This window comes from Pituophis catenifer, unplaced genomic scaffold (genome assembly GCF_029215685.1).
Source record: "Pituophis catenifer annectens isolate HBS135680 unplaced genomic scaffold, rPitCat1.0.hap2 SCAF_2, whole genome shotgun sequence".
Lineage (NCBI taxonomy): Eukaryota > Metazoa > Chordata > Lepidosauria > Squamata > Colubridae > Pituophis > Pituophis catenifer.
Genome location: NW_027256882.1, coordinates 45,253,358 through 45,280,323, shown reverse-complemented (window position 1 = coordinate 45,280,323; position 26,966 = coordinate 45,253,358). Strand labels below are relative to the sequence as shown.

The 26,966-nt window shown below is 42.7% G+C and overlaps 1 protein-coding gene and 1 pseudogene across 1 annotated transcript; both read left to right on the top strand.

Moving 5' to 3' along the window:
* LOC139312222 (zinc finger protein 208-like) overlaps positions 1–26,966 on the top strand; it is a 29,698-nt pseudogene that overhangs the window by 661 nt on the left and 2,071 nt on the right.
* LOC139312214 (zinc finger protein 24-like) lies at positions 17,396–26,835 on the top strand. The gene is made up of 7 exons (XM_070936818.1): positions 17,396–17,408; positions 18,122–18,550; positions 19,242–19,356; positions 19,484–19,551; positions 24,880–24,894; positions 26,029–26,235; positions 26,746–26,835. Exons 2-6 carry the CDS (start codon positions 18,134–18,136, stop codon positions 26,206–26,208), a joined length of 795 nt encoding a protein of 264 aa, XP_070792919.1. The 5' UTR covers positions 17,396–17,408; positions 18,122–18,133; the 3' UTR covers positions 26,209–26,235; positions 26,746–26,835.

Below are 26,966 nucleotides of genomic sequence, written 5' to 3'. Positions count from 1 at the left end.
GCTAAAGTTTTCAGCACATCCCGGTCTCCATCTGCCCTGCTTGCTGGGCCTGCTGCTGCTGGGACACTTTTGGCCACTGGCTGCCAAGCGGCTGCCTCTGCTGCTGTTGGCCTCCTGGCAGTGGTTCTTTCGGCCATCCTACTGGGCTGTCCTGTGTGCTGCAGGGTCAATCATCCCAGATCTATGACTTCTGGAGCACCCCTCTGCTGCAGGTGGAGCTGCGACGCCCACACTACCTCAGTCAGCCAGCACAAGAAGTAGCACCCACCGGGGCCAGGGCTCGAACAGTGCCAGGCACAACTCATAGCCCAGCGCCTGCAGTAAACCTGCAGGAAGGCGTTCAGCAGCTCAAGGACAGCAGTGAGAAAGGTGGCGTGGTTCCACCAGTGGCTGCTGGCAAAGGGGCTCTGCCAGGCCGGTGATGGGAGATCATAGATCTTGGCCGATTCGCCCTGCTCCAGGCAGGAGCAGCCAATCTGTGTGGCCGAGAGCAGCACTGCCAGGAGGACAAAGAGCTCCCGTGAAGCCAGCAGCAGCGCAGGCAGTCACTCATGCCAGTTGCTGCAAGGTAGTGGCAAGTTCGTCAAAAGGGAAAAGCAGGACTCAGCTTATAGCAGCTGCCTGAAATGTGTTTGCAGCGACTGCTGGACAGGAAGTGGGCAACCCCATGGCTCTGACCTCCACCTGCTGCCAGTGCTGCCCCTGCATATTTTGGAAGGGAAATTTAAAAAAAAAAATCCTGCAGGGATTTGATCCCATGCTGGGATGTGATCTGAATAAGACCGGCTTGTCCTACTGTTGAAATGCCTCCTGGCTCTTTCCTGAAGGGAGGATGGCTGTTCTCTGCGTTTCACCATCATGCACAGAACAAGGGGCAGTGCGCAAGTCCACTTTTTGTTTTTGATGTGCTCACCACTCACAGCAACTGGGACCACTGGGGGGGGGCACACTGGCAGCAGGCAGAGGTTTGCTTCTCCCCCCATTCTTTTCTCCTCTGCTTCAGCCCAGCCCAGCCCTCCACCCAGCAGCTAAAGATATGGGGCTCGCACACTTCTCCATGAGGCCTCTCAGGGAACATGGCATGCAAATCAAAAGAAAGCGCTACGAGTCCAGGTGTCCTTTCCGTTTGTTCCCTACTCGTCTCTCTCTTGCTCCCTCTCTCTTCCTGGGAACTGTGTGGGGAGAGGGGAAGGCTATCAAGTGGACGCTCGCAAGACACTTTTGGCAAAGGACAAAGCGTCCCCACTGCCAGAGCCCAGAATTTTAAGGGGGGGGGGGTGGATTTCAAAGGCCCTGGAGAAAAAGAGCAAAGCTCTTCTGTTTTCTGTCTGAAGCGGGTGCCGAGGTCGACCCTGGGGGAAGCAATCTGCTTCTCCATGCAAAACCTCATGGGCTTTGCAGAACCATAGGTCTGCAACAACAGCTATGCCTTCTCCCTTCGAAAACACGCCAGGATGTAATCTGAATAACTTCACCCGAGAGGTCTCATGGAGAGGCGGGTGAGCCCCTTGCCCTTCGCTGTGCAGCTTCTCTCCCATGTTTCTCCTGTGCTTTAGCCTAGCCTTGCCCTCTATCACCCTCCGAAGAGGGAGGCCAAGCTTCAAAGGGGATGGGAGGGCCGGGACAAATCTGAAAAAAACAGACCCTTCCTTCCATGCCAGGTTTCCGTGAGCAAGCCTGGGGAGCAGCTGGCGAAGAGGCAGCTCTCAAGTGACTGCTCTCCCTTTTTTCCTTCTCCTTCCTTCTGAAATGAGGGTCGAAAAGCCCCATCATTTCCAGCCACCATCCCACCTCCTGTCTTTGCTTACAGAGTGTGTGGCACAGCTGGAGGATTAGGTTGGATGACAGGGGCCGAATGTGCACAGGTTGTGGCATGGCACCACCCTGCCCTGCCACTTGCCTTCCCTCACCTTGCGGGGGCACCAGCAAGAGATGTGTGGGGGCAGGTGGGGAAGGCATGCGATCCAGCCCACCAGACATGCCATGAGGTTGCCTGCTCTGTAGTAGTCGCGGGCAAGCAAACATGGACAGAATGGGCAGAGGGTCCACACAGCGCATCTGGTAGGCCAGATTGCATACCTATCCCACCCCACCCACGTCTCTGCCAGTGCCACTTCTATGAGGCGAGGCAGGGGTGGCACCATGGCAGGGCTCCTACATTCTCAGCCCCTGCCATCCAGCCTGATCCTCCAGCTCCACCACTGCACTCCACGGAAGAAAAGATAGATGGTGGGACAGATCGCATGCCTCCACCTTCCCTCGTGCAGGGAAGTTGCTTCCAGACATTATCTGGCCCCGCACATGTGCTCGCCATCTCCTATGATGGCCATGTCCACTGCCCCACCCTCCCTGATGATGCACTGAACTCAGGCTTATTTTGGGGGTAGGGCTTATATTATGAGCAGCATGGAAAATCATGCTAGGTCTTATTATCGATAGATTGTATTTTCTGGGAATCACGGTATTCTCCATGCTTTTCAATAAAAAATGTTTTACATAATTCTTCATGGTGCCCCTTTTTAATGTAATTCTTTGAGTTGGATTTGTGCAAGGATCCTGAAAAATATTTAAATATTCAAACTGGCAAATTATCATTTTTGAAAAGAAGGTTTACAATCATTGAGTAAAAATTGCTCTGAAAGAGAACATAAATTTCGCTTTCAAAGTAAATATTAATTCCCTGGTTTGTGCCTGGATTTGGAGGCTAAACAAACCAGCTTTGCAAAGGCTAAGAAATGTCTTCCTCAGAAAATGTTTTCCATTTTCTTATTTACATGCCAGCCTATGGCTCACAATACCAGCAGCTTCTTTGCAATCTGAGGAGGGGCAGAGTCTCTGGATTTTGATGGCACACCACACAGATCAATGGCAGAGCTCTCCCAGCACTTTTATGAAGGTGTTGAGGATTGTCAAGTGTGCACAGTGTAACTACTATTTTGAGACAACCCAGGAGCAAAATACAGTACACAGAGGTTTGTCTTACAAACAGTGGTTTATATACAAGACTTTTATATAGATTCATACACGTGGTAGGCACATAGCAGGCAAGCAAGCAATCTTCAACTCTACACTGAGAACTACAATGCAGATAGAACACAATGAGGAGAAAGGTACACGAGGGGGGGGAGAGAGAGAGAGAGAGAGAGAGAGAGAGAGAGAGAGAGAGAGAGGGAGGGAGGGAGAGAGAGAGGCCTTCTCATGGCCTCCCTTATATAGACAGCTTCTTAAAGTGGCAATAACCCTGCTGACTCATCCTCAGTCTTAAAGTGGCTGGTCAGTTTTAAATCATCATTACTCTGACATGCCTCCCATTTAAAACTGAACAGCTGAATGCTTTAATATTCCTACAGTCAGTATCTACTGACTCTGTATACTCTATCTCATTATTCTCCATTACATCCTGTTTACCATCCCTTGGCTGGATACCGTTACTTTCTCTTTTTACTAACTCAGTTTCCTCCGCAGGATTATCTGCCTGTCTGTCATTCTCATTAACTTTGGCTTCCTCAATTTATCTTGTTGTTCCTGAATGCCACTTACTCTAACCCCACTTGCAGTGAACTGCTCAGGAGGTATACCTTTATTACTCCTTTCAAATCTCCTTGGTATTATCCGTTCCAGCGTTTCTGTGCTTTTACTTTTTATCACAGGTCTATCCTCTTCTATATCTACTTCTGACCTGCCTTCATGTTGTTCCTTTATCATACTTCCTTCCAGAAAATTAGTGCTATGCATTGGCATGAACATATCAGGATTAGCATGCACCCTATTCCAATTGTTCTGCTCCACAAAACTAGCAGATCTACAAATCCCAACCTTTCTGGTTCCATCTGTAAACCTATAACCTTTGGAACCTGGCTCATACCCAATAAACCTAAGCTTCCTGGCCTTTTTCTGTCCTTTTGTCCCTGGTGCCTTTGGGACTATGCACCCGGGCATAACTGCCAAATGTCCTTAGATGAGCCAAGGAGGGTTTCCTTCCACGCAACAAGAAATACGGCGTTTCCTTTATCGCCACACTCCATATCCTGTTAATTATATAATTTGTTGTCTCTGTAGGTCCCCCCCTCATAAACCTTACTCATGCTTGCATCAGCAAGCAATGAGTCCTTCATGGTCTGTATCACACCATTTCTTCTATCAACCACTCCATTTTCAGCCGGCGAATATGGATTCGTACATCTAAACTTAACCATTATTGGAAATTATCAGACATAAACTCTGTTCCCCTGTCTGTTTGCAGCTGGCATACTTTACAACCATACCATTGCTCTACAAGTTTTCCCCATTGCTTGAATTGTTGTAATACTTCTGTCTTGCTTTCTAGCAAATAACAAAACCCATATCTACTGTAGTCATCTACTATGACTAAGGCATACCTAGCTCCCCCTAAAGTGGGTGCCATAGGGCCAATCAAATCAGCATGTACTAACTGCAATACTTTGTTTGTTTGCCTTGAGCTTTTCTTACTTACAGGATACACCCTGGAGTTTGATTCCTTACAAACAGCGCAATCTAAATACATATTGCATTTCTTTATTCTAAACCCCTCAACTAGGCTTGGCATCTTCTTTAGTAGATCGAAAGTTGCATGCCCCAATCGTGTATGCAACAAATGTACGCAATTGTCATGTGTGGGAGCATTCATAAGTGCATATGCACAACTATTCTCCTGCCTTGCAAGAACGTACAGGCCATCCTTCTTAACCCCTCGTGCGCGTATCCTTCCACTTTTCCTAATGGAGTACTGCCCTCCTGCAAACAGTATTTCATAACCCTGCCTGTCTAACCTGGATACACTTAACAGATTATCTTCATCTTCTTTCTTTATCTTTTATTAGATTTGTATACCGCTCTTCTCCTTTCGGACTCAGGGCGGGGAACAGCCAAAATAAAAACATTTTACACAAAAGTTAAAATAATTTTTAAAAATAATTAAATGAAATTTGGCCCATAATTTAAAACATTTCAATTAAAAATCATTATCAAATGTTAAAACCAACATGGAATCAGGCCAGCCCGGCTAACCAAAAAAAGTAAGTTTTTAGGGCCCGACGAAAAGTCCGGAGGTCTGGGATCACTCGTATCTCTGGGGGTAGATAGCTCTAGAGCAGTGGTCCCCAACCCCCGGTCCGCGGACCGGTGCCGGGCCGTGGAGTACCTGGCACCGGGCCGCGCAGCGGCCGGGGGACATGAACGCTGCAGCGCAAAGGCTCCTGGGCCGTGCGCAAAAGCTCCTGGGCTGTGCGCAAAGGCTCCAGGGAAGAGAGCCCCGCGCAGGTACGCACGTGTGGCCCAAAGCCCCCACCCCTGCGCGCGCTCAGCGGGCCACGGTAAAATTATCAAAGGCTGATTGGTCCGCGGCGATAAAAAGGTTGGGGACCACTGCTCTAGAGGGTAGGTGCCACCACAGAGAAGGCTCTCCCCCTGGGGGTTGCCAGCCGACATTGTCTGGCTGATGGCACCCTGAGGAGGCCCTCTCTGTGGGAGTGAACTGGCTGGTGGGAGGCAATTGGTGGCAGAAGGTAGTCCTGTAAGTACCCCGGCCCTAAGCCATGGAGCGCTTTAAAGGTGGTCACCAACACCTTGAAGCGCACCCGGAAGTCCACCAGAAGCCAATGCAGCCCGCGCAGGAGAGGTGTCATGTGGGAGCGCCCCGTCGCTCCCATAATCCCCCGCACAGCCGCATTTTGCACCAGTTGGAGCCTCTGGGTGCACCCCAAAGGGAGCCCCATGTAGAGAGCGTTACAATAGTCCAGATGAGAAGTGACGAGTGCTTGAGTGACCGTGCATAAGGTGTCCCGATCTAGAAAGGGGCACAACTGGCGTATCAGGCAAACCTGATAGAAAGCCCCCCTGGTCACGGCTGTCGTATGCTCTTCTAAAGACAGCCGTGCGTCCAGGAGGATGCCCAAGTTGTGGGCCCTTTCCGTGGGGGCCAGTGATTCGCCCCCAATAACCAGCAATGGCACCAGCTGGCTATACCGGGACACCAGCAGCCACAGCCACTCAGTCTTGGAAGGGTTGAGTCGAAGCCTGTTTCTCCCCATCCAGACCCGCACGGCCTCCAGGCACTGGGACATCACTTCCAAGGCATCGTTGGGATGGTTTGGGGTGGAGATGTACAGCTGAGTTTCATCAGCGTACTGATGGAACTCCTCCCCAAAACCATGGATGATCTCACCCAGCGGCTTCACATAAATGTTGAACAGGAGGGGCGAGAGAACTGACCCTTGTGGCACCCCACAAACAAGGCACCTTGTGGTCGACCGCTGCCCCCCTGTCAACACAGATTGTGACCGGTAGGAGAGATAGGAGGAGAACCACCGCAAAACGGTCCCCCCCCACCCCCAATCCCCGATCTAATGCAGGTACATATAGGACATTGTACAATGTTTCTCCTATCTCAGGTACATACACATTGCCTTTTCCTTTTACAGCAGCTCTTTGACCATTAGCTAGACTAACACATGTTTGCATAGTTGGTTTCAAACCAGAAAATGGTTGTGCATCATTTACAATATGCTGACTCACCCCACTGTCCAACAACCAAGTGTTCCTGGTGTTTTCAGACACTGTTGCTGTCAGGGAAAATGACACCTCATGTGTTGAGTAGTTTTCCGCCCTTGTCTCGCTGCTCCTCTGTTTCTCCTCTCTGGGCAGCGTCTCTGGAGATGCTCTGTAGAACCACACGTGTAGCATCTCTTCACTGAATAAACTGTCTCAGCTGCTTTGCTGGCATCCTGGACTGGTGCAGATGCTGGTTTGTGCTGAATATTCTTGTCTCCCTTTCCTGGTCACCTCTCCAGCCGTTTCTGCTCCTCCTCCAACAATCGACCAGTCAAATATGCCATGGTTAAATCCTGCTCTTGCATGGACTCTAGACTAGTCACAAGAACGTCCCATGAACTGTCCAATGAACTGAGCACCACATAAACCTTGTGTGCCTCATTAAATGTCATTCCCCTTTCCTCTAATTCAAGGAATGTCTTTCTCATATCCTGCAGATGTGTGGACATGCTCTCCGCCGGCTTTAGTTGTGCTATATAGAGTCTCCTTTCTGCAACACTTTACTTCCCACAGTCTCTCTAACATACACTGCGCAACACCATCCAGCAGTCTTTCGCAGACTGGAGACCCCTCACGTGTATCAGCTGACTGTCCTCTAAAGCCAGAATTATGCTGGCTAATGCCTTTTCATTTCTTCTCTGTTCCCCATCATCCAGGACTGCTGGTGGATTAGTAACAATCATCCACAACTCCTCCCTCTGCAGTTACATCTCCATCTTCACATTCCAGGAGAGGTAGTTTGTCTCATTCAGCCGAGACACCAAGATAGCGCCTCCCATTATGCCGACGGAGGCCATGTTGCCTTCTCTCTTTCACAAGCCATTAACTACTATCAAACAATGTTGCACAACTCCTCTGTCTCTGGTGCAAGCTCTCACTGGGTTTCTCTTCTCTCTAGTCTCTCTAGTCACTCTGGCCTTCTCTATAGCCTGGGCCCATAAAATGTCTGGAAAGAATCGCTTCGCCTACAGGCACACTTCTGAAGGGTTAGGATCACTTATTGGTGGGTTTTCCAAGGCCCACCTGCCAGTTGATTCTTTCAAGACACTGAGGGCCTTTTGATTGTGGATGGATTAATAGTTCCAGAAGGAAGAGTATTATGATGATGGTTGGTTGGCTGGCTGGCTGTTTGGTAGATCAATTGATCCAGAAGGAAACTGGTCTTATTTAATCTGAATGGCAGTGAAAGTCCTACAGAATCATTCAAGTTGATAAATTCGGCCTAAAATATTTCTTTAGTCACATGCTTTTTGTTCTGCCCATTTTGTCATCTAAACCATGGATTCCTACTAAGCATAGCTACTTCCCTTAGTGTATATGTTTGCTTTGGGAATCTCTAAATAAGAGGAAAGATGCTGCAGTGCCTCTTCGGTCTGTTCTGTATTTTTTTTCCCCTTTCAGGAGAGTCTTGTGTCCTTTGAGGAGGTGGCTGTGTATTTCCCTGAGGAGGAGTGGTCTCAGCTGGATCCTCACCAAAGAGCTCTGCATTGGGAAGTCATGCTGGAGAATTATAAGAACGTGGTCTCTCTTCGTAAGGGTTTCCTACTTTCCAGTCAGAGAGTTCAGAGAGACATTTTGTAGTTAGATGCCATTAGTTAGTTCTTCTGAAAATATCTCTAAATAGATATCTCCTCTTCAGAGGGAGAAGGAAAAGTTCTGTTTTTCTACTGCTCCTAGGATGGAAATGGGTCTATGGCATTCTGCTTAGATGTATCCGATCCGATTTGCTTTTGTGTTTCTATTTACCGTATTTTTCGGAGTATAAGACGCACTTACCTTTTTTGGTTGTTGGTTTTTTTAAAGTTTTTTTTAAATTTTTTAGACAAACACACATATAAACATACAATGTATTTTCTTTGAACAGAATGTTTGGCTGATTCACAAATTTAAACAAAGAGCTCTGCATTGGGAAGTCATGCTGGAGAATTATAAGAATGTGGTCTCTCTTGGTAAGGGTTTCCTACTCTCCAGTCAGAGACTTCAGGAAGACATTTTGTAGTTAATTTCATTAGCTAGTTCTTATGAAAACATCTCTAAATAGATATCCCCTCTTATTTCTTCTGAAACATTTTAGTGACAAAGTAATTCCTTAGTTTGAGGTAATGCCAAACTCCATCACACAGATTTCAACTATTTTGGCCCAGATGCTTCCATATCATTCAGGTATTTTGACTTAATGTCTTTTTCAAGGTTTTATATCTCATCCATAAGGATACCATTTCAATACCTATTATATTATTATTATTATATAATATAAGGATACAGATATGCGGTATATATTTGAATTTGGCACAATACCTGAAGGCAATTAATATAGCTTCTGACAGAGTGATCTTTTTCCCTAACCTTTCTCTCACTTTCATTTCTCTTTCCCTTTGAAGGTGAGAATAAGAATGGCAATAAAGACTCTGGAGAACCAATCGAAGTCTTTAGACAAGGAGACGTAATGGAGAAACCTGCAATTCAAACAGAATTCCAAAGGCAGGAGAGAAACCTGTCAAATAACTGGAATAAGGAAAGCTCATCTTCAATTGTTGCTCAGATGCAGGACTTTATTGATCAACGAGGAAAACTAAAGAAGAAATATATTGGGAAAGGTGTAAGACTCTTCAAAGAAACATTAGATCTAAATGGATCCTGTCCATCACAAGCCAAAGGACCAGCCAATATATGCAAAGGCAAAGAAAAAAATTACAGTTGGATATTCACACTTTCTCAAGAAAATGGCTCCCTTGAGTCACAGAAAAGTTTTCACATGGGAGAGAAGTCAAATAAATGCAATGAACATGGAAACAAGATTGTTAATAAAAGGACATGCAGAAGGGATAAGCCATATAAATGCATGGAGTGTGGAAAGGTTTTTAGCCAAAAGAGTGCCCTTATTACCCATCAAAGGATCCACACAGGGGAGAAGCCATATAAATGCATGGAGTGTGGAAAGGGTTTTAGCAAAAAGAGTGCCCTTATTACCCATCAAAGGATCCACACAGGGGAGAAACCATATAAATGCATGGAGTGTGGAAAGGGTTTTAGCCAAAAGAGTATCCTTATTACCCATCAAAGGATCCACACAGGGGAGAAGCCATATAAATGCATGGAGTGTGGAAAAGGCTTCAGAACAAGCAATGAACTTACATCCCATCAAAAGATCCATACAGGGGAGAAGCCATATAAATGCATGGAGTGTGGAAAGGGCTTCAGAACAAGCAATGAACTTGCATCCCATCAAAGGATCCATACAGGGGAGAAGCCATATAAATGCATGGAGTGTGGAAAAGGCTTTAGCCAAAAGAGTGCCCTTATTGCCCATCAAAGGATCCATACAGGGGAGAAGCCATATAAATGCATGGAGTGTGGAAAAGGCTTCAGAACAAGCAATGAACTTACATCCCATCAAAAGATCCATACAGGGGAGAAGCCATATAAATGCATGGAGTGTGGAAAGGGCTTCAGAACAAGCAATGAACTTGCATCCCATCAAAGGATCCATACAGGGGAGAAGCCATATAAATGCATGGAGTGTGGAAAAGGCTTTAGCCAAAAGAGTGCCCTTATTGCCCATCAAAGGATCCATACAGGGGAGAAGCCATATAAATGCATGGAGTGTGGAAAGGACTTCAGAACAAGCAGTAAATTTAGATCCCATCAAAGGATCCATACAGGGGAGAAACCATATAAATGCATGGAGTGTGGAAAGGACTTTAGAAGCAGCAGTGATCTTACACGCCATGAAAGCATCCACACCGGGGAGAAGCCATATAAATGCATGGAGTGTGGAAAGGGCTTCAGATTAAGGTATGAAATTACACGCCATCAACGGATCCACACAGGGGAGAAGCCATATAAATGCATGGAGTGTGGAAAGGGCTTCAGAATAAGCCATTATCTTACTTGCCATCAAAGGATCCACACAGGGGAGAAGCCATATAAATGCATGGAGTGTGGAAAGAACTTCAGAATAAGCTATGATCTTACATGCCATCAAAGGATTCACACTGGGGAGAAGCCATATAAATGCATGGAGTGTGGAAAGGACTTCAGAATAAGCAAGGAATTTACAATCCATCAAATGATCCATACAGGGAAGAGGCCATATAAATGCATGGAGTGTGGAAAGAACTTCAAAATAAGCAATGAACTTACATCCCATCAAAGGATCCACACAGGGGAGAAGCCATATAAATGCATGGAGTGTGGAAGGGGCTTCAGAAGGAGCAGTTACCTTACATCCCATCAAAGGATCCACACAGGGGAGAAGCCACATTAATGCATGGAATGTGGAAAGGGCTTCAGCAAGCCCCGTAGTCTTATTTCTCATAGCATTATTCATAGACTGGAGAATCTCCAAAATAAAGATACATTTGGATGAGAATGTATGCTAATTATTGATTTAATGGGTTCTATGTATGGATTTCCAATTTACAGAGTGAACTCTGAAAAGGGGTATTTCTGCTGTTCACCCTCCTGACAACTGTAGAGAGATGAATTTAGTAATGAAAATAAAAACAATGGACATGTTTCATTATAATTATGATTTATACTTTTTTGAATGTATCTGTATATAAAGTATATAGGAATGTCAAACTGGGGGCTCACGGGCTGATTGCATCACATGCAGGACATGCGCATCCCCCAGCTCCGTGAATAGGGAATGCAATTCATCACATAATGGCAACGTCATGCGGGGAGTTTGAAACCCGTGATGTATAGGTTCATTTATTGTTTAGAAATGAGCTTCCTGTTCCCCAACTGCCATCATTCCCCCAGTTAGTCATAGCTCTCAGAGGGATGCGAAGACGTCTAACAGATGCTGCTTCCCTAAGCCCAAAGGAAAATATAAAAAAAAAATCAAATTGCACCCATGGTATAGACCTGGGATCCCCAAAAGTAATTAAATTTGCATCCTCAGTGTAGAACTGAGACCTGAGTCAGCCGGTATCTATGCAGAAACATTGAACATTATTCAGTCTAGGGCCTCATGATATGAGGGAATCGTCATATGGAGATCAATGTAGAGTGTGTGGGAAGAGCTGAAAGGACGAAAATTCCTCTCTCACAAAAGGAGCCAGAAGCGCCCAAGTGCTTGTGCAATTTTCTTTTCAAGCATTATGGCCATATTTTGCTCTTCTGTAGTATGGTGAGGGCTAGTAAGTCCACATTTGGATTAAATAAAATTAATTAAATATCAATGTGGTTTTGTTCTAGTCATGTGTTATACTCATCTATTAAACTTTTTAGTTGTTTAAAAATGTATTAACACATGAAGATTTTTGGAAGGATTTGGAGGGGGCATATTTCAGGATTTGAGAGACTCGTGTTGGTTTGAAGCTCAATTGTCAGTAATTGTTCTGGATCAAGCTGGACAATAAAGAGACCGAAAAGAGCAGAGAGGTTAACTCAGTTTTTTTAACCCCTTTTTTCTTTCCATGTACATCCTTTTTTTCACTAATGGTAGCTAAATCTCTTTTTATTTCCCCTTGCATTGTCACCTCCATATGCAGAGGAATCTCTTCAAACCATTGGAATCTTCAGGTCTTGTGGTTGGAACGTTTTTCTCTGTTTATTTGTGATCTGTAGATCATGAATGAATCCCAGTATCATTGCTCAGGCTGGTCCAGGTTCTTTATAGAGGTAAGTCAGAAGAGATAAGACCTCTCACAAGCCAGAATGATCATCTAGAAGAAAAAAAAAAAGTATTATGTGTAGCATGGATGAATAAAGGAAATGCAAGGGAAGACAAGATAGAAAGTGGATAAGAGAAACAAAGATTACAAGAAGGTCCATGGGAGGACTGTAATTTAATTAAATGATAACCAAAGAAATTTAATAGTTGAAAATTGTAGTCATATTGAGAAGGTTGCTTGAGTTTCATCCAAGATTTAAAAACTTTTCTGCAGCTTGTTCTTCTTACCTAGTTTTTTTTTTTTTGTCCTGCTGTGTAGTTTTATGTCTCTCCCAGGTTTATTTCACGTACCTCCCTGAACACAGAGGAGTGGCATCTGATGTCCATTTTTGATGAAATAATTTCAGCTAATACTGCAGCACAAGGTTGTAGTCTGGGTATAGTATGCTCAGGATATGGAGCCAGTTTTGTTTTGCCCATAACAAATTCTATGTGACATTGTGCTTTAGTATCTCTTCTTTTTAAGTAGGCAACAGCAGCTACTGCTTTGAGAGAAGCATCAGAAAATATACAGAGTTTTTGGCTTTGTAAGTCTGTAAAGCAGGGATCTCAAGCTCAATTTATTGAGGGCCGCATCAGCATTATGGTTGCTCTCAAAAGGCCAGTTGCATGTAAAACTTTGCTGACCAACAGCGCCAGGTGTGTATGGCTGAGTAGACATAGCTGGGTGGTTACAGCCAGATCGTCGGATTGCGTGGGCATGGTTGGCTGGACATGGCCAGCTCGACACTGCTCACTGGGCCTGGCTTACTTGGGACAGCTGGATGGAACAAGTCGTACTGGCTAACTCAACATGGGGACGACTAGAATTCTATACTTGTTCCAGACAATTCCAATTAGACTGGGAAAAGAATATTTTGAAGATTTGAATAAAATAGTGTTAAAATATATTTGGCAGGGTAAAAAGGTGAAGATAACATTGAAATTGCTGCAAGATGCTAGAATAAGAGAAGGTTTTGGTTTGCCTACCTGGGAACTTTATTATCAAGCGACAAATTTGATGTGGATTAAAGAATGGATAATGCTAAGAAATATTAGATTAGTGACTTTAGAAGGACATGACTTGTTGTTGGGATGGCATGCTTTCTTATGGTACAAGGGAACAAAAGCACAGGGGTACTTTAGAAGACATTATATATGAGAGGCTTTGCTATTAAACTGGGAGAAGATTAAAAAACAACATTATTTAAAAATTCCAGTCTGGTTATAAACGATTGAAGCATTTTCATGTTCAATAACATTTAGAAAGGAACAAATTGTTAGGTATAGTGAATTACTGAATGAAAACAGTGAACTTAAATCAAAGCAAGAATTAGACAAACAAGGTATAAAGATGAATTGGTTTTCCTATATGCAAATACATTCTAGATATGATAAAGATTGTAAGACAGAAGGTTTTTATAATAATTTGACTAACAGATAAAATCTTAACAGGTTCTGATGACTATGTAATTAAAAAATTGTATGGTTATTTATTAGAGGTTAAATTGGAAGAAGAACAAGTTAAAGAAACAATGATTGCATGGGGGAAAATTTTGGGCATGGAATTGATTTAGAGAAATGGCAAAAATTGTGGACGCAAAATTATAAAATGACAATGTCAACAGCATTTAAAGAAAATTTGTATAAAATGCTTTACAGATGGCATTTACCCCCAATGAGAATAGCCAGAATGTTCAAGAATAAATCCTAAAACTGTTGGAAATGTCATCAGATACTGGGCTCATATCATATGTGGTGGACATGTGCAGAAGCTAAAAGATACTGGACTAAAATCCACACATGGTTGGAAAAAATGACAAAAAACACATAGATTTTAAACCTGAGATTTTTTTATTGGGGATTGTACCTAAAATATATAATAGAGAATTGAAATATTTTATTGTGAATGTATTAACAGCGGCTAGAATTGTGTTTGCTAAAAATTGGAAAAATGAGAAAATACCAACGCAAGATGAAGTTATTAAGAAAATAATGGAATATGCTGAAATGAGTAAATTGACATTTGAAATTAAAGAACAAGAAGATAAACAATACTGCAAAATCTGGGGTTTATTTTATCAATGGTTAGATAAAAAAACATGGAAATGAAGTATGGCTGAGATTTTTACAATATAAGAACTGTAGAATAATACAAAATATAACATAAAGATGTATTACTATTGGATTGATTAAAGGTGAATGAAATGCATGTTATAATACAATACAAATTAATTCAATTTTTAGAATATGTTGTATGAAATGAGAGAAGAAATAGCCATAGTTAAATAAATGATAATAATATATAGATATATACTAAATTGACAATATGAGATCTTAGATAAACTGTAAGCTATGAATATGGTGAAGACGCACAAAAAACTTGTAACCAACCGACACACTGTTTGTACTTGTAATGGATGATGGATTTATGTTTTTAAGGTTTGTTTAAATTTTTTTTAAAAATGTCAAAAAAAACACATGGGGACAACTTGGTGCCCCACAAGCTGCTTGCCCCCTTAAACTGCTGTCAGCCAAGCATGTGCGTGCATACATGCACGCACACACGCACACACACACACACACACACACACACACACACACTTCATTTCAAGTTTGGGGACTTTTATCCACAGAGGATGGAGAGGGCCTTTTCCTCAAGCCCAGGCATGATTGGCAGTTTCCAAATTCAGATGTGGATAAACATCTGCAAGCTTGGAATAGTGTGTGGGGGGGTGCATGTGCACAGCACGTCAAAGGAGATCTTCTTCTCCAAATCCCAGACATCTTTGGCATTTCCCTGTCCAGTGCCCTCTCTCGGCAAAGCTGGAGGCGGTGGATGACACTGCTGCATGTGGAAGCTTGGAGGAGAAAGTTTGCAGGAAGCAGTTTCCTCTGAGTCCAACTTCTGCCTTGACAGATCTCTGGAGAGGAAGTGGGGGTGGTGGGGGAGCTAAATTCTGTCTCCACTATACATTAGTCTGTGTGCAGCTCGACATGCAGCTATACCCACCTATCCCCCAATAAAACGGACCGTGTGCGTAGATCTGAATGCTTTGTTGAAAGAACAGGATATGGTAAAACTGGGGAAAATAGGAATACATACAATGAGAACTGAAATACAAGAGAGACCGTATTCAGTTACTGCTGAACATAACAATGAATAACTACCAGCAATTTTAATCTGTGTGTGGGATGTGGGTTTGTCCTTGGATGACCATGTGCCACGGATTAAGATGGCTGCTTCTCCCTTCTCCAAATGCTAAAGGAAATGGAGTCCGGCTTCCAAGTGTGCACTTTGTTTGAGAGCTCAGGCAGATGGGTAAATGGGTAGGATCTGCTTCAAACAATATACTTGGGGAATGTTTGTCCCTCCGGCCACTAAATGGGGCAAGAGAACAACAACAGTATATAAAGTTACATGGTGTGGCATGACAAGCTACATGGGGGAGGCTGGCCAGGCAAAGCAGGAGGCAGAGGGGGACGCTGCCTGTGGAGCTGCAGTGTCCAACTTCTGCCTTGACAGATCTCGGAAGAGCAAGAGGAGCATCACTCCCTGGTCCTGCATGAGGGAGTCTGGCCAGTGGTGGGATTCAAATAATTTAACAACCAGTTCTCTGCCCTAATGATTTCTTCCAACAACCAGTTCACCAAACTGCTCAGAAAGTTAACAACCAGTTCTCCCGAAATGGTGCGAACTGGCTGAATCCCTGAGTCTGGCCCTTCTTGAAAGGGAATTCCTGTTTCCAATATTGTGCGTTAAGGATGCTGGCTTGTTGGGGCAGCCTTCCCTCATGCAGCTCCTCTGCCACCCCGTCCTCCTCTCCAGAGATATTCAGGGGAAACACATCTGGAGGGCACCATGCAAACTCCATATTGGCTGCTTCTACCTCTCCAAGCCCCCTGGGTGGTGGGAAGAAAAAGCCAAAAAAGGGAACCTGTGACAGGCCAGACCAGGTGGGATCTGGAGGTCTCCAGCGGAGGAAGGTGAGATCAGGGTGAGTGCCAAAGCCTTGTCCTCGCCGTCCCTCTCAGGCCACACCGAGGACCCCTGGATGGTAGTGCAGGCTATCCGGAGCTCCTGCAAGCGGAGGGCAAGAGCCCAGCCCTCAAGCTCCCTGGGCATCGGGAGCCCACAACTCAGCCCAGCCCTGCTTACCTCGTCCTCGAGGCTGCTGCTACTGTGCTTGCTCTCCTTGGCCTGGTTGCTCATGGTGGGTACAGGAGGGCGAGGTTCATGGGTACTGGTGTCTGCTTTGCCAAAAGGGCTATGGCCACAGCTTCCCCTCATGGCTCATGGGCTTCCCGGGCTGGAGGAGAGTGGAGGGGTGGCAGGGCTCCTTCTGGACAGGGGCTGCTGCTTCCAGTGCCACCATCGTGCGGCGAGGTGAGGCAGGTGGCAGGAGTGTGGAGTCCCAAGGTGCACAAGTATTGTGCAGGTGGGTCGGGGCCAAGCGCAGCTCATTGGAGGTGCGGGCTCACATCCAGCTTTCTTTTGGGGGAGCAGGACCTGTGACTGAATCCCCAACTCAGGTAAGAGACGAACATTCATTTACTAGATTTGTATTTTCCCTTTCCCTCAATAAATCACCTGATATACATATTTTAGGTAGTCCTTGACTTATCCCCAGAATTGAGTCCAACACCTTTGTTGGTAAATCTCTCTCACAGGGAAGAGTAGAAAGAAGTTATTTTTTCCTGATGGTAGAGCTGAAATAATGGTCAAAATTCCAACTCAGGAATTTTATTAGATTTGTATTCTCTCTTTCCTTCAGAAAGTCAAGCTGGGGTACATAGTACAGTCACCTTTCATTTTTCCTTCTTGTTTCGGTTGACTTATTCCTTTCTTCCACAGCAATAGATTAAAATGAGATTCTTGTTAGGGATTTTTTTTTCTAATACCACTACTTTAAATAGAATGCTCTTTACTAAAGTAGAACATTGTCAAAAGCTTCCCAGTCAAGGAGCCCCTTCCTGGCCACCATTTCTCTGCTCTTTGCATGAGCACCTTCCGTGCACAGAAAATCCACCAGGGGGGGAACTTCAGTTTTGGGCCTTACAAGTTGGGACGGCAGTGACGTCATTCGGTTTTTGCCTTTCCAGGACACTGGACTCTCTCTCACTTTAACCCTTTGAGCTTTGCAGGAGTTTAAAAAGGCAGAAACAAAAAACAGAGGTGGAGACGGTAGGGGTGTGTGTGTGTTGCCTAGTCCTCATCCAGGTTCAGTTTTTTGAGTTTGAGGAGTGGGAGATCCCTTCCTGAGACCACCTGTTTCCCTCCCTCCTAACCCCCCTTTCCCATGGTTGTAAGAGGCATGGGGGAAAGCAGAGACCACACATGCTGCCCTGGGGAATAAATCCAGATCCTCGGAAAGGAAAGGGGGGGGAACCTGGAGAGTCCTTCACACCCCATTTCCTGGTGAAGGCTCCTGTGTAGGGGGAGAGCTTCCATGGCAAATCTCAAGACGGAAATAAGAAATATATTTGCAAGGAAGAGAAGCAGATTGTTGTCCCCAATTCGGGTCTGAGCCTGGTGCAGAAGCCAATGATGGACGCCAGACACAAAGCACAGGTTTTCCTATTGCTCTTTATTGGAGTACTCCAAGGAAAAGGGCTCCTGGCAGTGGTGAAATCCAATTTTTTTTATTACCGGCTCTGTGGGCGTGTCTTGGTGGGCGTGGCAGGGAAAGGATACTACAAAATCCCCATTCCCACCCCACTCCTGGGTTCTCCAGAACCTGTCAGAACCTGCTGGATTTCACCCCTGGCTCCTGGCCAAAATGCCAAGAACCAGGAACAAAGAATTAAGAAAGCTTTATACATTAAAGAAATGAAAAAGCATTTGGAGGTACACAACTTTCCTTCCACTAATTTAGAATTGTGTTTTAGGAGAGAGAAAGAATGGCAAGCCTTCCTTTAGCAAGTGGGGGAAGTGGAAAAGGCCCTTCCGGTGCTCAGTCTGGAATCGATGGGGAGATCTGGGCAAGAACTGGGCAGAAGATGCTGGAAGAAGGAACCATCGTTTCACAAGTTCACGCCTGGAACTTCAGGAGCATCCAATATCGGGAGGATGAGGGTCCCCGAGGACTTTGCAGCCGACTCCACTACTTTTGTAGTCGATGGTTGAGACCAGAAAAGCACACAAAAGCGCAGATGCTGGACCTGGTGGTTCTGGAGCAGTTCCTGGCGCTTCTGCCCCTGCAGATGGAGAGCTGGGTGCGGGAGTGTGGAGCAGAGACCAGCTCCCAGGCGGTGGCCCTGGTGGAAGGCTTCGTCCTGAGCCAGGCGGAGGAGAAGAAGGAGCAGGTTGAGTTGCAGGTGAGAGGACTTCCTCTTGGGACTCCAGAAAAAGTTGAATATAATAAACAAGAAGTTCACATTTTTTGTATCCTTTTCATAGTTTTATTAAGCTTATCAAGATATAAAATACAAAAAAATGAAAATAGTAGGAAATGGTGGGTGGGAAGGGAAGGGAAAGAAGTTTAGGGGAAAGGGGGAAAAGAAAGAAAACCATTGACTTTTTTTAGCGCAGTCATATAAAATGATAACATTACAGCTTCAATGTTTTATTTTTACATATTTATTTGAACATGTATTTGAAATTTCTTTATATATCTTTGGTAGTTTATCAGTGTTAACTGGAAGGATACATCATTTTATAAAAGATTTATTTTAAATTATAATTTAATACAAATTTTAAAGTCTTCAGCCACATGTCTTCCCCTTGTTCAGGCATTATATTATATACAAACATCTTTGCCTTTGGATCAATGGATTCAAATTTTGATGTCTTCTTATCAGCCTTTCCTGAAATTCATACTATGTGGAGATGCTTCACTAATCTTTGTGTAGTTCCCTTATCTATTCTAGAAGAAAGATTTTGCACAGGGATTTCTTTCTTCCTTCCCAGCCTAGTTGATCGACACTGAGTGATTTGCAGTGATGTTCACTGGAAAAGAAACCACTTCATGATATGTGATGTCCATTAATTCTTTTCTCCTATTTCAAGTCCTTCGCAATGGAGATCAGAGATCCTGAGAGAAAGAGGCATCCGTCAAATCTCCCTCAAGAACTGTTTTTCAGGGGAATCCCTCAGGGAGATCCAATTCAGGACACCTCAGGAGGTAATATAAGGTCCTTCCACTCCTTTGATCAATCCTAAATTTCTCATCTTCTCGGTGTCCTCTTCTCTATAGCATTCCTCCTCCCACTTTACTAATGATGCTTTTTGAAATTCTGTCTCCCTCACAGGGAAGAATAGAAGGAAGTTGACTCTTTGTTTTGGGGGATTGGAAACCAGGATTGAACCTCCAACTCAGGTAAGAGAAGAACATTCATTTACTAGATTTTTATTTTCCATTTCCCTCAGGAAATCAGAGGATGTGGACCAGGGGTGGGTTCTACTTACCTTTACTCCCAGTTCACAGCGGAGCCGCGCGTACATGCTTGCTTCACTCGCACGCGTGTGTGCTCTTCTGCGCTTGTGCAGAAGCGTTTTGATTACGTCTGGGTCAGTGGGCGGGGCCTCCTGCCGGTTTTACTACCGGTTTTATAGAACCGGTGTGAACCGGGGGCAAACCACCACTGATGTGGACAGCATATTAGTCGTAAGTGTGAAAAATGGGCATGTCATTTTTTCACTGCTGTGTAACTTTGAACAGTCATTAAAAACTAAAAACTGTTGTTAGTCGAGAACTACATGTAGTGTCTTCTGCCATTTTGCCCTCTGCTTTTGGTTGGAGATTCTTTTTAGGAATATTTTTAAGACTAATATTTTAAAAACAAAAGTCTTTCGCTAATTGTTTACCCGAAAATAAGACCCGGTCTCATATTCTCTTAGGCCCCGTGTCACCTGAGAATCTCATGGAGAGGTGGTCGAGCCCCTTGTCCTTCGCTGTGCGGCTTCTCTCCAATGTTTCTCCTGTGCTTTAGCATAGTCTTGCCCTCTATCATCCTCTGAAGAGGGAGGCCAAGGTTCAAAGGGGATGGGAGGAGCAGCTGGCAAAGAGGCAGCCCTCAAGCGACTGCTCTCCCTTTCCTCCTTCTCCTTCCTTCTGAAGTGAGGGTTGAAAAGCCCCATCGTGTCCAGACACCATCCCGCTGCCTGCCTTTGCTTGCGGAGTGTGCGGCAGAGCTGGAGGACTAGGTTGGACCACGGGGCCAAACATGCATAGGCTCGGCCATGGCTCCATCCTGCCCTGCCCCTTGGCTTCACTCACCTCGTGGAGGCACCAGCAACAACTAGAGGTGTGGGGGTAAGTGTGGAAGGCATGTGATCTGGCCCACAACTACGGGCAAGCAAGGAAAGACAGAGTGGCAGAGGGTTCACATGGCGCATCTGGTAGGCCAGATTGCGTACCACCCCCACCCCACCTGCGCCTCTGCCAGTGCCGCTGCTATGAGGCAAAGCAAGTGGTGGGGCGGGGGATGGCGCTAAGGTGTAACCCCTGCATTCTCAGCCCCCGCCGTCCAGCCTGGTCCTCCACTTCCATCGCACACTCCACACAAGCAAAGACAGATGGTGGGACAGATCACATGCCTCTCCCCACCCCCTGCACAGGCTGCAGTTGTTTCCAGACACCATCTGGCCCCGCCATGCCCACTGCCCCACCCTCCCTGATGATGCAGAATCGTTCAAGTTGATAAAGCCTGCCTAAAATATTTCTTTAATCACATGCTTTTTGTTCTGTCCATTTTGTCATCTAAACCACGGATTCCTACTAAGCATAGCTACTTCCCTTAGTGTATATGTTTGCTTTGGGAATTTCGTTTTTTTTTTTTATAAAATAATTTTTATTGAGTATTTTACATTTTAAAACCAAACACACAATAGCAAAAGAAATCAAGAGACAAAAACAAAAAGCAAAAACGCACGTACACCAGATGTTGAAATACAATACCAACAACAGATATATACAATTTTACAACTTTCTGCATCGACTTTTGTCTTTACTCTTAGCTTTTATCCTCCTGCTCCTTCTCTTTATTTTTAAATGTTCATAATTAACTGTTTTGTTAGCAGGATCATTATTTACATTTATATCCAGTATGTTAATATCTAATTTCACTTTATATTCTTATTTCTTAATTGATTTCTGTTTTCCAATCATGTATAAAACCTATTCCACACTTTATAATAATCCGAGTCTTCTCTTTCTTTGATCTCCATCGTTAATTTATTCATTTCAGCGCATTCGAGGATTTTCTTTATTATTGTTTCTTCTGATGGTGTATTTGTCAACTTCCACATTTGCGCTAGAGTAATTCTGGCTGCCGTTAGAATATGCAATATAATATAATAGAGACTTTTTTCCATTTTTCTATCAATTATTCCTAGGAGGAAGATCTCTGTTTTAAAATCTATCTTTTGGAGTGTAATCTCTTCCAACCACCCTTTAATTTTATATCAAAATTTCTTCACCTTAGGGCACATCCACCACATGTGGTAGTATGTCCCTAGTTTGTGACCCCATCCCCCACATTGGGGTGATAAATTGGGGTAAATTTTTGCCAGTCTTGCTGGTGCTAAATGCCACCTGTAAAACATTTTATAGCTGTTTTCTTTGTATGATACTGCCATGGTCAATTTATAATTTTTCTCCCACAATTTTTCCCATTTATCCAATTCTATGTTATGTCCGAAATTCCTAGCCCAACTTATCATCGTTTCCTTTACTGTTTCTTCTTCCAATTTGTATCCTAATAAGTAATTATAGATATTTGTAATCATTTTTCTTCCCGATCCTAATATTAATTTATCTAATTCCAATTGTTTCCTGTTTATGCCAAATTGTTTCTTATCTTTTTTAAATCTAGTTTTGATTTGTAAATATGGCCACCATTCCAAATTTATTCCTTGTCTTTTCAAATCTTGTATTGATTTTAATTCTCCTTTTGTGTCTAATAAATCTGTGTATCTTACCATTTTATCTAGGTTTGTGGTATTCAGATGAATCATTGCTTCCATTGTAGACAACCAAACTAGGACTTTCATATAATGATTCTTTTTAATCTTTTCCCATACTTTCAGTAGTGCATCCCTTACCTTATGATGTTGAAAATAAGTATGTGATTTATTTTTCCCATCCCATAAAAAGCCATGCCAACCGAGTTGAAGGTCATGGCCTTCTATTGTTAATATCCGCTTATTTTTAAGTTGTATCCAACCTTTGAGCCATGTTAGGGATGCCGCTTGATAGTAATGTTCCCATTCTAGTAAACCGAAACCTCCTTTTTTCCTACTATCTTGCAATAATTTAAATTCAATGCGTGTTTTTTTCCCTGACCATATGAATTTCGATGTCAATTTATTCAGTTGTTCAAAAAAAAAATTTCCCTAATGTTATTGGCACTGTTTGGAATCTTGGGCAATATGTTCATTTTTATCATTGAAATTCTGCCAAATAATGATATTGGTAATTTAGTCTAGTTATCCAAATCTTTTTGTATTTGTAATAGGAGTGTACCGTAATTGTCCCTCTTTATGGTAGTATACTTTTCTGATAGCCAAATTCCCAAATATTTAATTTTCCTTGTTCTCGAGATTCCCAGTTCCTCCTCTAGTTGTTCACTCTGTCTGCTGATTAAATTCTTAGTCAATATTTTAGTTTTGTGTTTATTCATTTTAAATCCTGCTACTGTGCCAAATTGGTTTATATCTTATAGTAAAATAGGTCCAGATTCTAAGGGTTCCTCAATAATAAATGCCAGATCATCTGCAAATGCTTGGACCTTATATTCTTGTAACTTAATTTTTAATCCCTATATTTCCTAATTATCTCTAATTTGGGACATTAATGTCTCCACAGACAGAATGAGCAACAGAGGAGACTCCTTTAGTTATTTCAAAACTTTCTGTTTGTTCCCCATTGATTATTATCTTTGCCCTTTGTATAGTGTACTGTATATGGCTCTAATCGTGTCTATAAATTTTTCTCCAAAATTCATTCTTGTTAATTGGTTTATCATAAAGTCCCAGTTTAAGTTGGCAAAAGCTTTTTGTGCATCCAAGAAAACCACAGCTACCTGTTTTTCGGGGTGAGCTTCATAATATTCTAATACATTGATGATAATTCTTATATTGTTTTTTATATATCTGTTGAGTAGGAATCCATTTTGGTCCGAATGTATAATTTCGTTCAATATATTTTAAATTCTATCCGCTATTATGGCCATAAATATTTTATAGTCAGCATTTAGCAACGAGACTGGCCGATAATTCTGTATCTTCTGTTGTTCACTATTGTTTTGGGGGATGAGAGTTATTAATGATTCCCTCCGGGATTCTGGTATCTTGGCCTTTTTCAGTACTTCATTAAATGTTTCTAATAGCAGTTGTTCTAACGACTCTTGAAATGTTTTATAAAATTCAGCGGGAATTCCATCTGGGCCTGGAGTCTTATTATTTTTTTGCTTCTGAATTGCTTTTTCTATCTCCAGTTTCGTTATTTCCTCGTTTAATATTTCTTTTGCTATATCTGGTATTCTGGGAAGATTCCTTTTTTAAAGGTATCTTTGAATATTCTCTTCAATTTTTTCTGAACTGCATAGTTTTTGAAAATAGTTTACTGCTATACTTTTCTTTTTTTCTTCCTGTAGATGCACCATTCCATCCTCATCCTCTAATTGTTTTATTAATTTCTTTTCCTTTTCTTTTTTTAATTTATAAGCCAACCATCTTCTGGGCTTATTGGCATTTTCAAAGTAATTTTGTTTAGTTGCTCTAATTTTTTGTGCTACTTCTTCTTGGGTTATTAATTGTAATTTGTGTTTAATTAACTCTTTTTCCACTTTGATTTCTTTGTTTTGGGGTTCTTTCTGTAATTTAGAGTCTGCTTTTTCTAATTTTCCTTGGAGCTCTGCCAGTTGTTACTTTTTATTTCTATTTTTCCTTATTGTGTATGCTATAGATAAACCTCTTATATAAGCTTTTGTTGTATCCCATAAGTTTAGAGTTGTAGTTTCTTCATTCCAATTTTCTTTTAAAAACAGGCCTAATTCTTTTTTTGAGTATTGAATAATATTCTTCTCTTTCACTATCCTTTGGTTCATGGTCCATCTCCCTCTCCTCCTGATTTCTCCTTTCCAACTAATTTTTAATGGATTGTGGTCTGCCCAGGACTTGTCTTCAATTTCTGTTTCCGCAAGGTCTTTCCCTGTTTCTGGGTCCATCCACGCCATGTCTATCCTTGACCATGATTTTGGGGGGTTAGAGAAGAAAGTATATTGCTTTTTGGGGGGGTTAATTTCTCTCCATGTATCTTTTAAGTTAAATTCCCGGGCCAATTCAAAAAATGCGGGTGGTAATATTTTCCTTTCATGACTTTTCTTTTTTCCAGTTTTGTAGTTTTTTTTAGGGTCTGCCACTGCATTGAAGTCACCTATTATGCATAAGTTATCTACTTCTAATTGTATTACTTTCCTGTGTAACTTATTTATTTATTTATTAGTTCAATTTATATGCTGCCCTTCTCCGGAGACTCAGGGCGGCTTACAATGCAATTTAAAAAACTGTTATAAAAACATTTAAAAATTAAAACATTAAAACCCATTCACACCATTCATGGCCGGATCTCGTAAGATCGCAACAGCGAGATCAACAGCCCCAGGCCTGCCGGAAAAGCCAGGTCTTCACCGCTTTTCAGAAGGCCAATAGGGTGGGGGTGCTCCGGACCTCAGGAGGTAACTGGTTCCAGAGAGCTGGGGCAACCACAGAGAAGGCCCTCCCCTGCGGGCCCGCCAGCCGGCATTGCTTAGCTGACGGGACTCAGAGGAGACCAACTCTGTAACATCTTACCGGTCGCTGGGAGCTATGTGGTAGAAGGCGGTCTCGAAGATAACCTGGCCCTGTATAATATTCTCTCTGATGTATGTTAGGTGCATAAATGACTACAAGTAATATTCTTTTTTGTTTTATTGAGCTTTCAGTCATTAATGTCCTTCCCTTATTATCTGCATACATTTGTTTGGGATTTAACCTTTCCTGTATATAAACTGCTATCCCTCTTTTTTTTTGTTTCTGCCAATGCTACAAATAGTTTCCCTAGTTTGGGGGCTTCCAAAAAACCACTTTTTCCTTTTGGAATGTGCACTTCTTGTAGGCATACTATTTCCGTGTTCAATTTGTGGAGTCTAGTAATTGTTTGTCTTCGTTTTATTGGTGCATTCAATCCATTTATGTTGATTTGATATTAGATTCACCTCTTCCTTCATTAAATTACTTATTTGTCCTTCCTGCTTCCCTTTTTTGTGTTACTCCCCTCTGCTGTCTTGTTCTTACACCCTCTCTGTATTGGTTTCCGGTCTCTAACTGCTCTTCCGATCCTTGATTTGATTCGTTTTCTTCTTGACTTTTGGATTCTAATTCCTCTCTACATTCTACTTCCTCTCCAAAGTTTTGTTCACTGAATTCATGAGCCTTTTCTACCATATCTATCCTTATTTTTTTGTCTTCCCAGGATACTAACATGCCCTCTGGTATTAACCATCGGAACATGATTCTATGATTGGTCAATTTAGCAGAGAGGAATTGATAATTCCTCCGTTGCTCACGAATTCTTTTGGGTAATTGTTTTAATATTATGATCTCCTTCCCTTTAAACCTCAGATTGTCTTCCCTTGTCTTTCTATAAATTTCGTCACAAATTGATTTCTTTGTGAATCTGACATGAATTTCACGTGGTAGTCTATGTCGTTTCGCATAATTTCTATAAATTCGGTAAGCCAATACTGTTCCCTAATTCCTGTCTGTCTATATGTAGGGGTTCTGCTAGTAATTCCACTATGAGTTTATATAGATCCTTTGGGGATTTCTAAATAATAGGAAATGCTACAGTGCCTCCTCGGTCTGTTCTGTACTTTTTTCCCCTTTCAGGAGAGTCTTCTGCCCTTTGAGGAGGTGGCTGTGTATTTCTCCGAGGAGGAGTGGTCTCAGCTGGATCCTCACCAAAGAGCTCTGCATTGGGAAGTCATGCTAGAGAATTATAAGAACGTGGTCTCTCTTGGTAAGGGTTTCCTACTCTCCAGTCAGAGGAAGACATTTTGTAGTTAGATGCCATTAATTACTTCTTATGAAAACATCTCTAAATAGATATCCCCTCTTCAGAGGGAGAAGGAAAAGTTCTGTTTTTCTACTGCTCCTAGGAAGGAAATGGGTCTATAGCATTCTGCTTAGATGTATCCTATCCAATTTTTTTTCGTATTTCTACTGAAACATTTTAATGACAAAGTAATTCCTTAGTTTGAGGTAATGTCAAACTACATCACACAGATTTCAACTATTTTGGCCCAGATGCTTCTATATCATTCAAGTTTTTTGACTTCATGTCTTTTTCAAGGTTTTATGCCTCATCAATAGAGATATTATCATTTCTATACCATGCTATTATAAGGATACAAATATGCAGTATATATTAGAATTTGGAACAATACCTGAAAGCAATTAATATGACTTCTGACAGAGTGATCTTTTTCCCTAACCTTTCTCTCACTTTCATTTCTCTTTCCCTTTGAAGGTGAGAATGACAATAAAAATGCTGGAGAACCAATCAAAGTGTTTAGACAAGGAGACGTAATGGAGAAACCTGCAATTCAAACAGAATTCCAAAGGCAGGAGAGAAACCTGTCAAATAACTGGAATAAGGAAAGCTCACCTTCAATTGTTGCTCAGATGCAGGACTTTATTGATGAACAAGGAAAACTAAAGAAACAATATATTGGGAAAGGTGTAAGACTC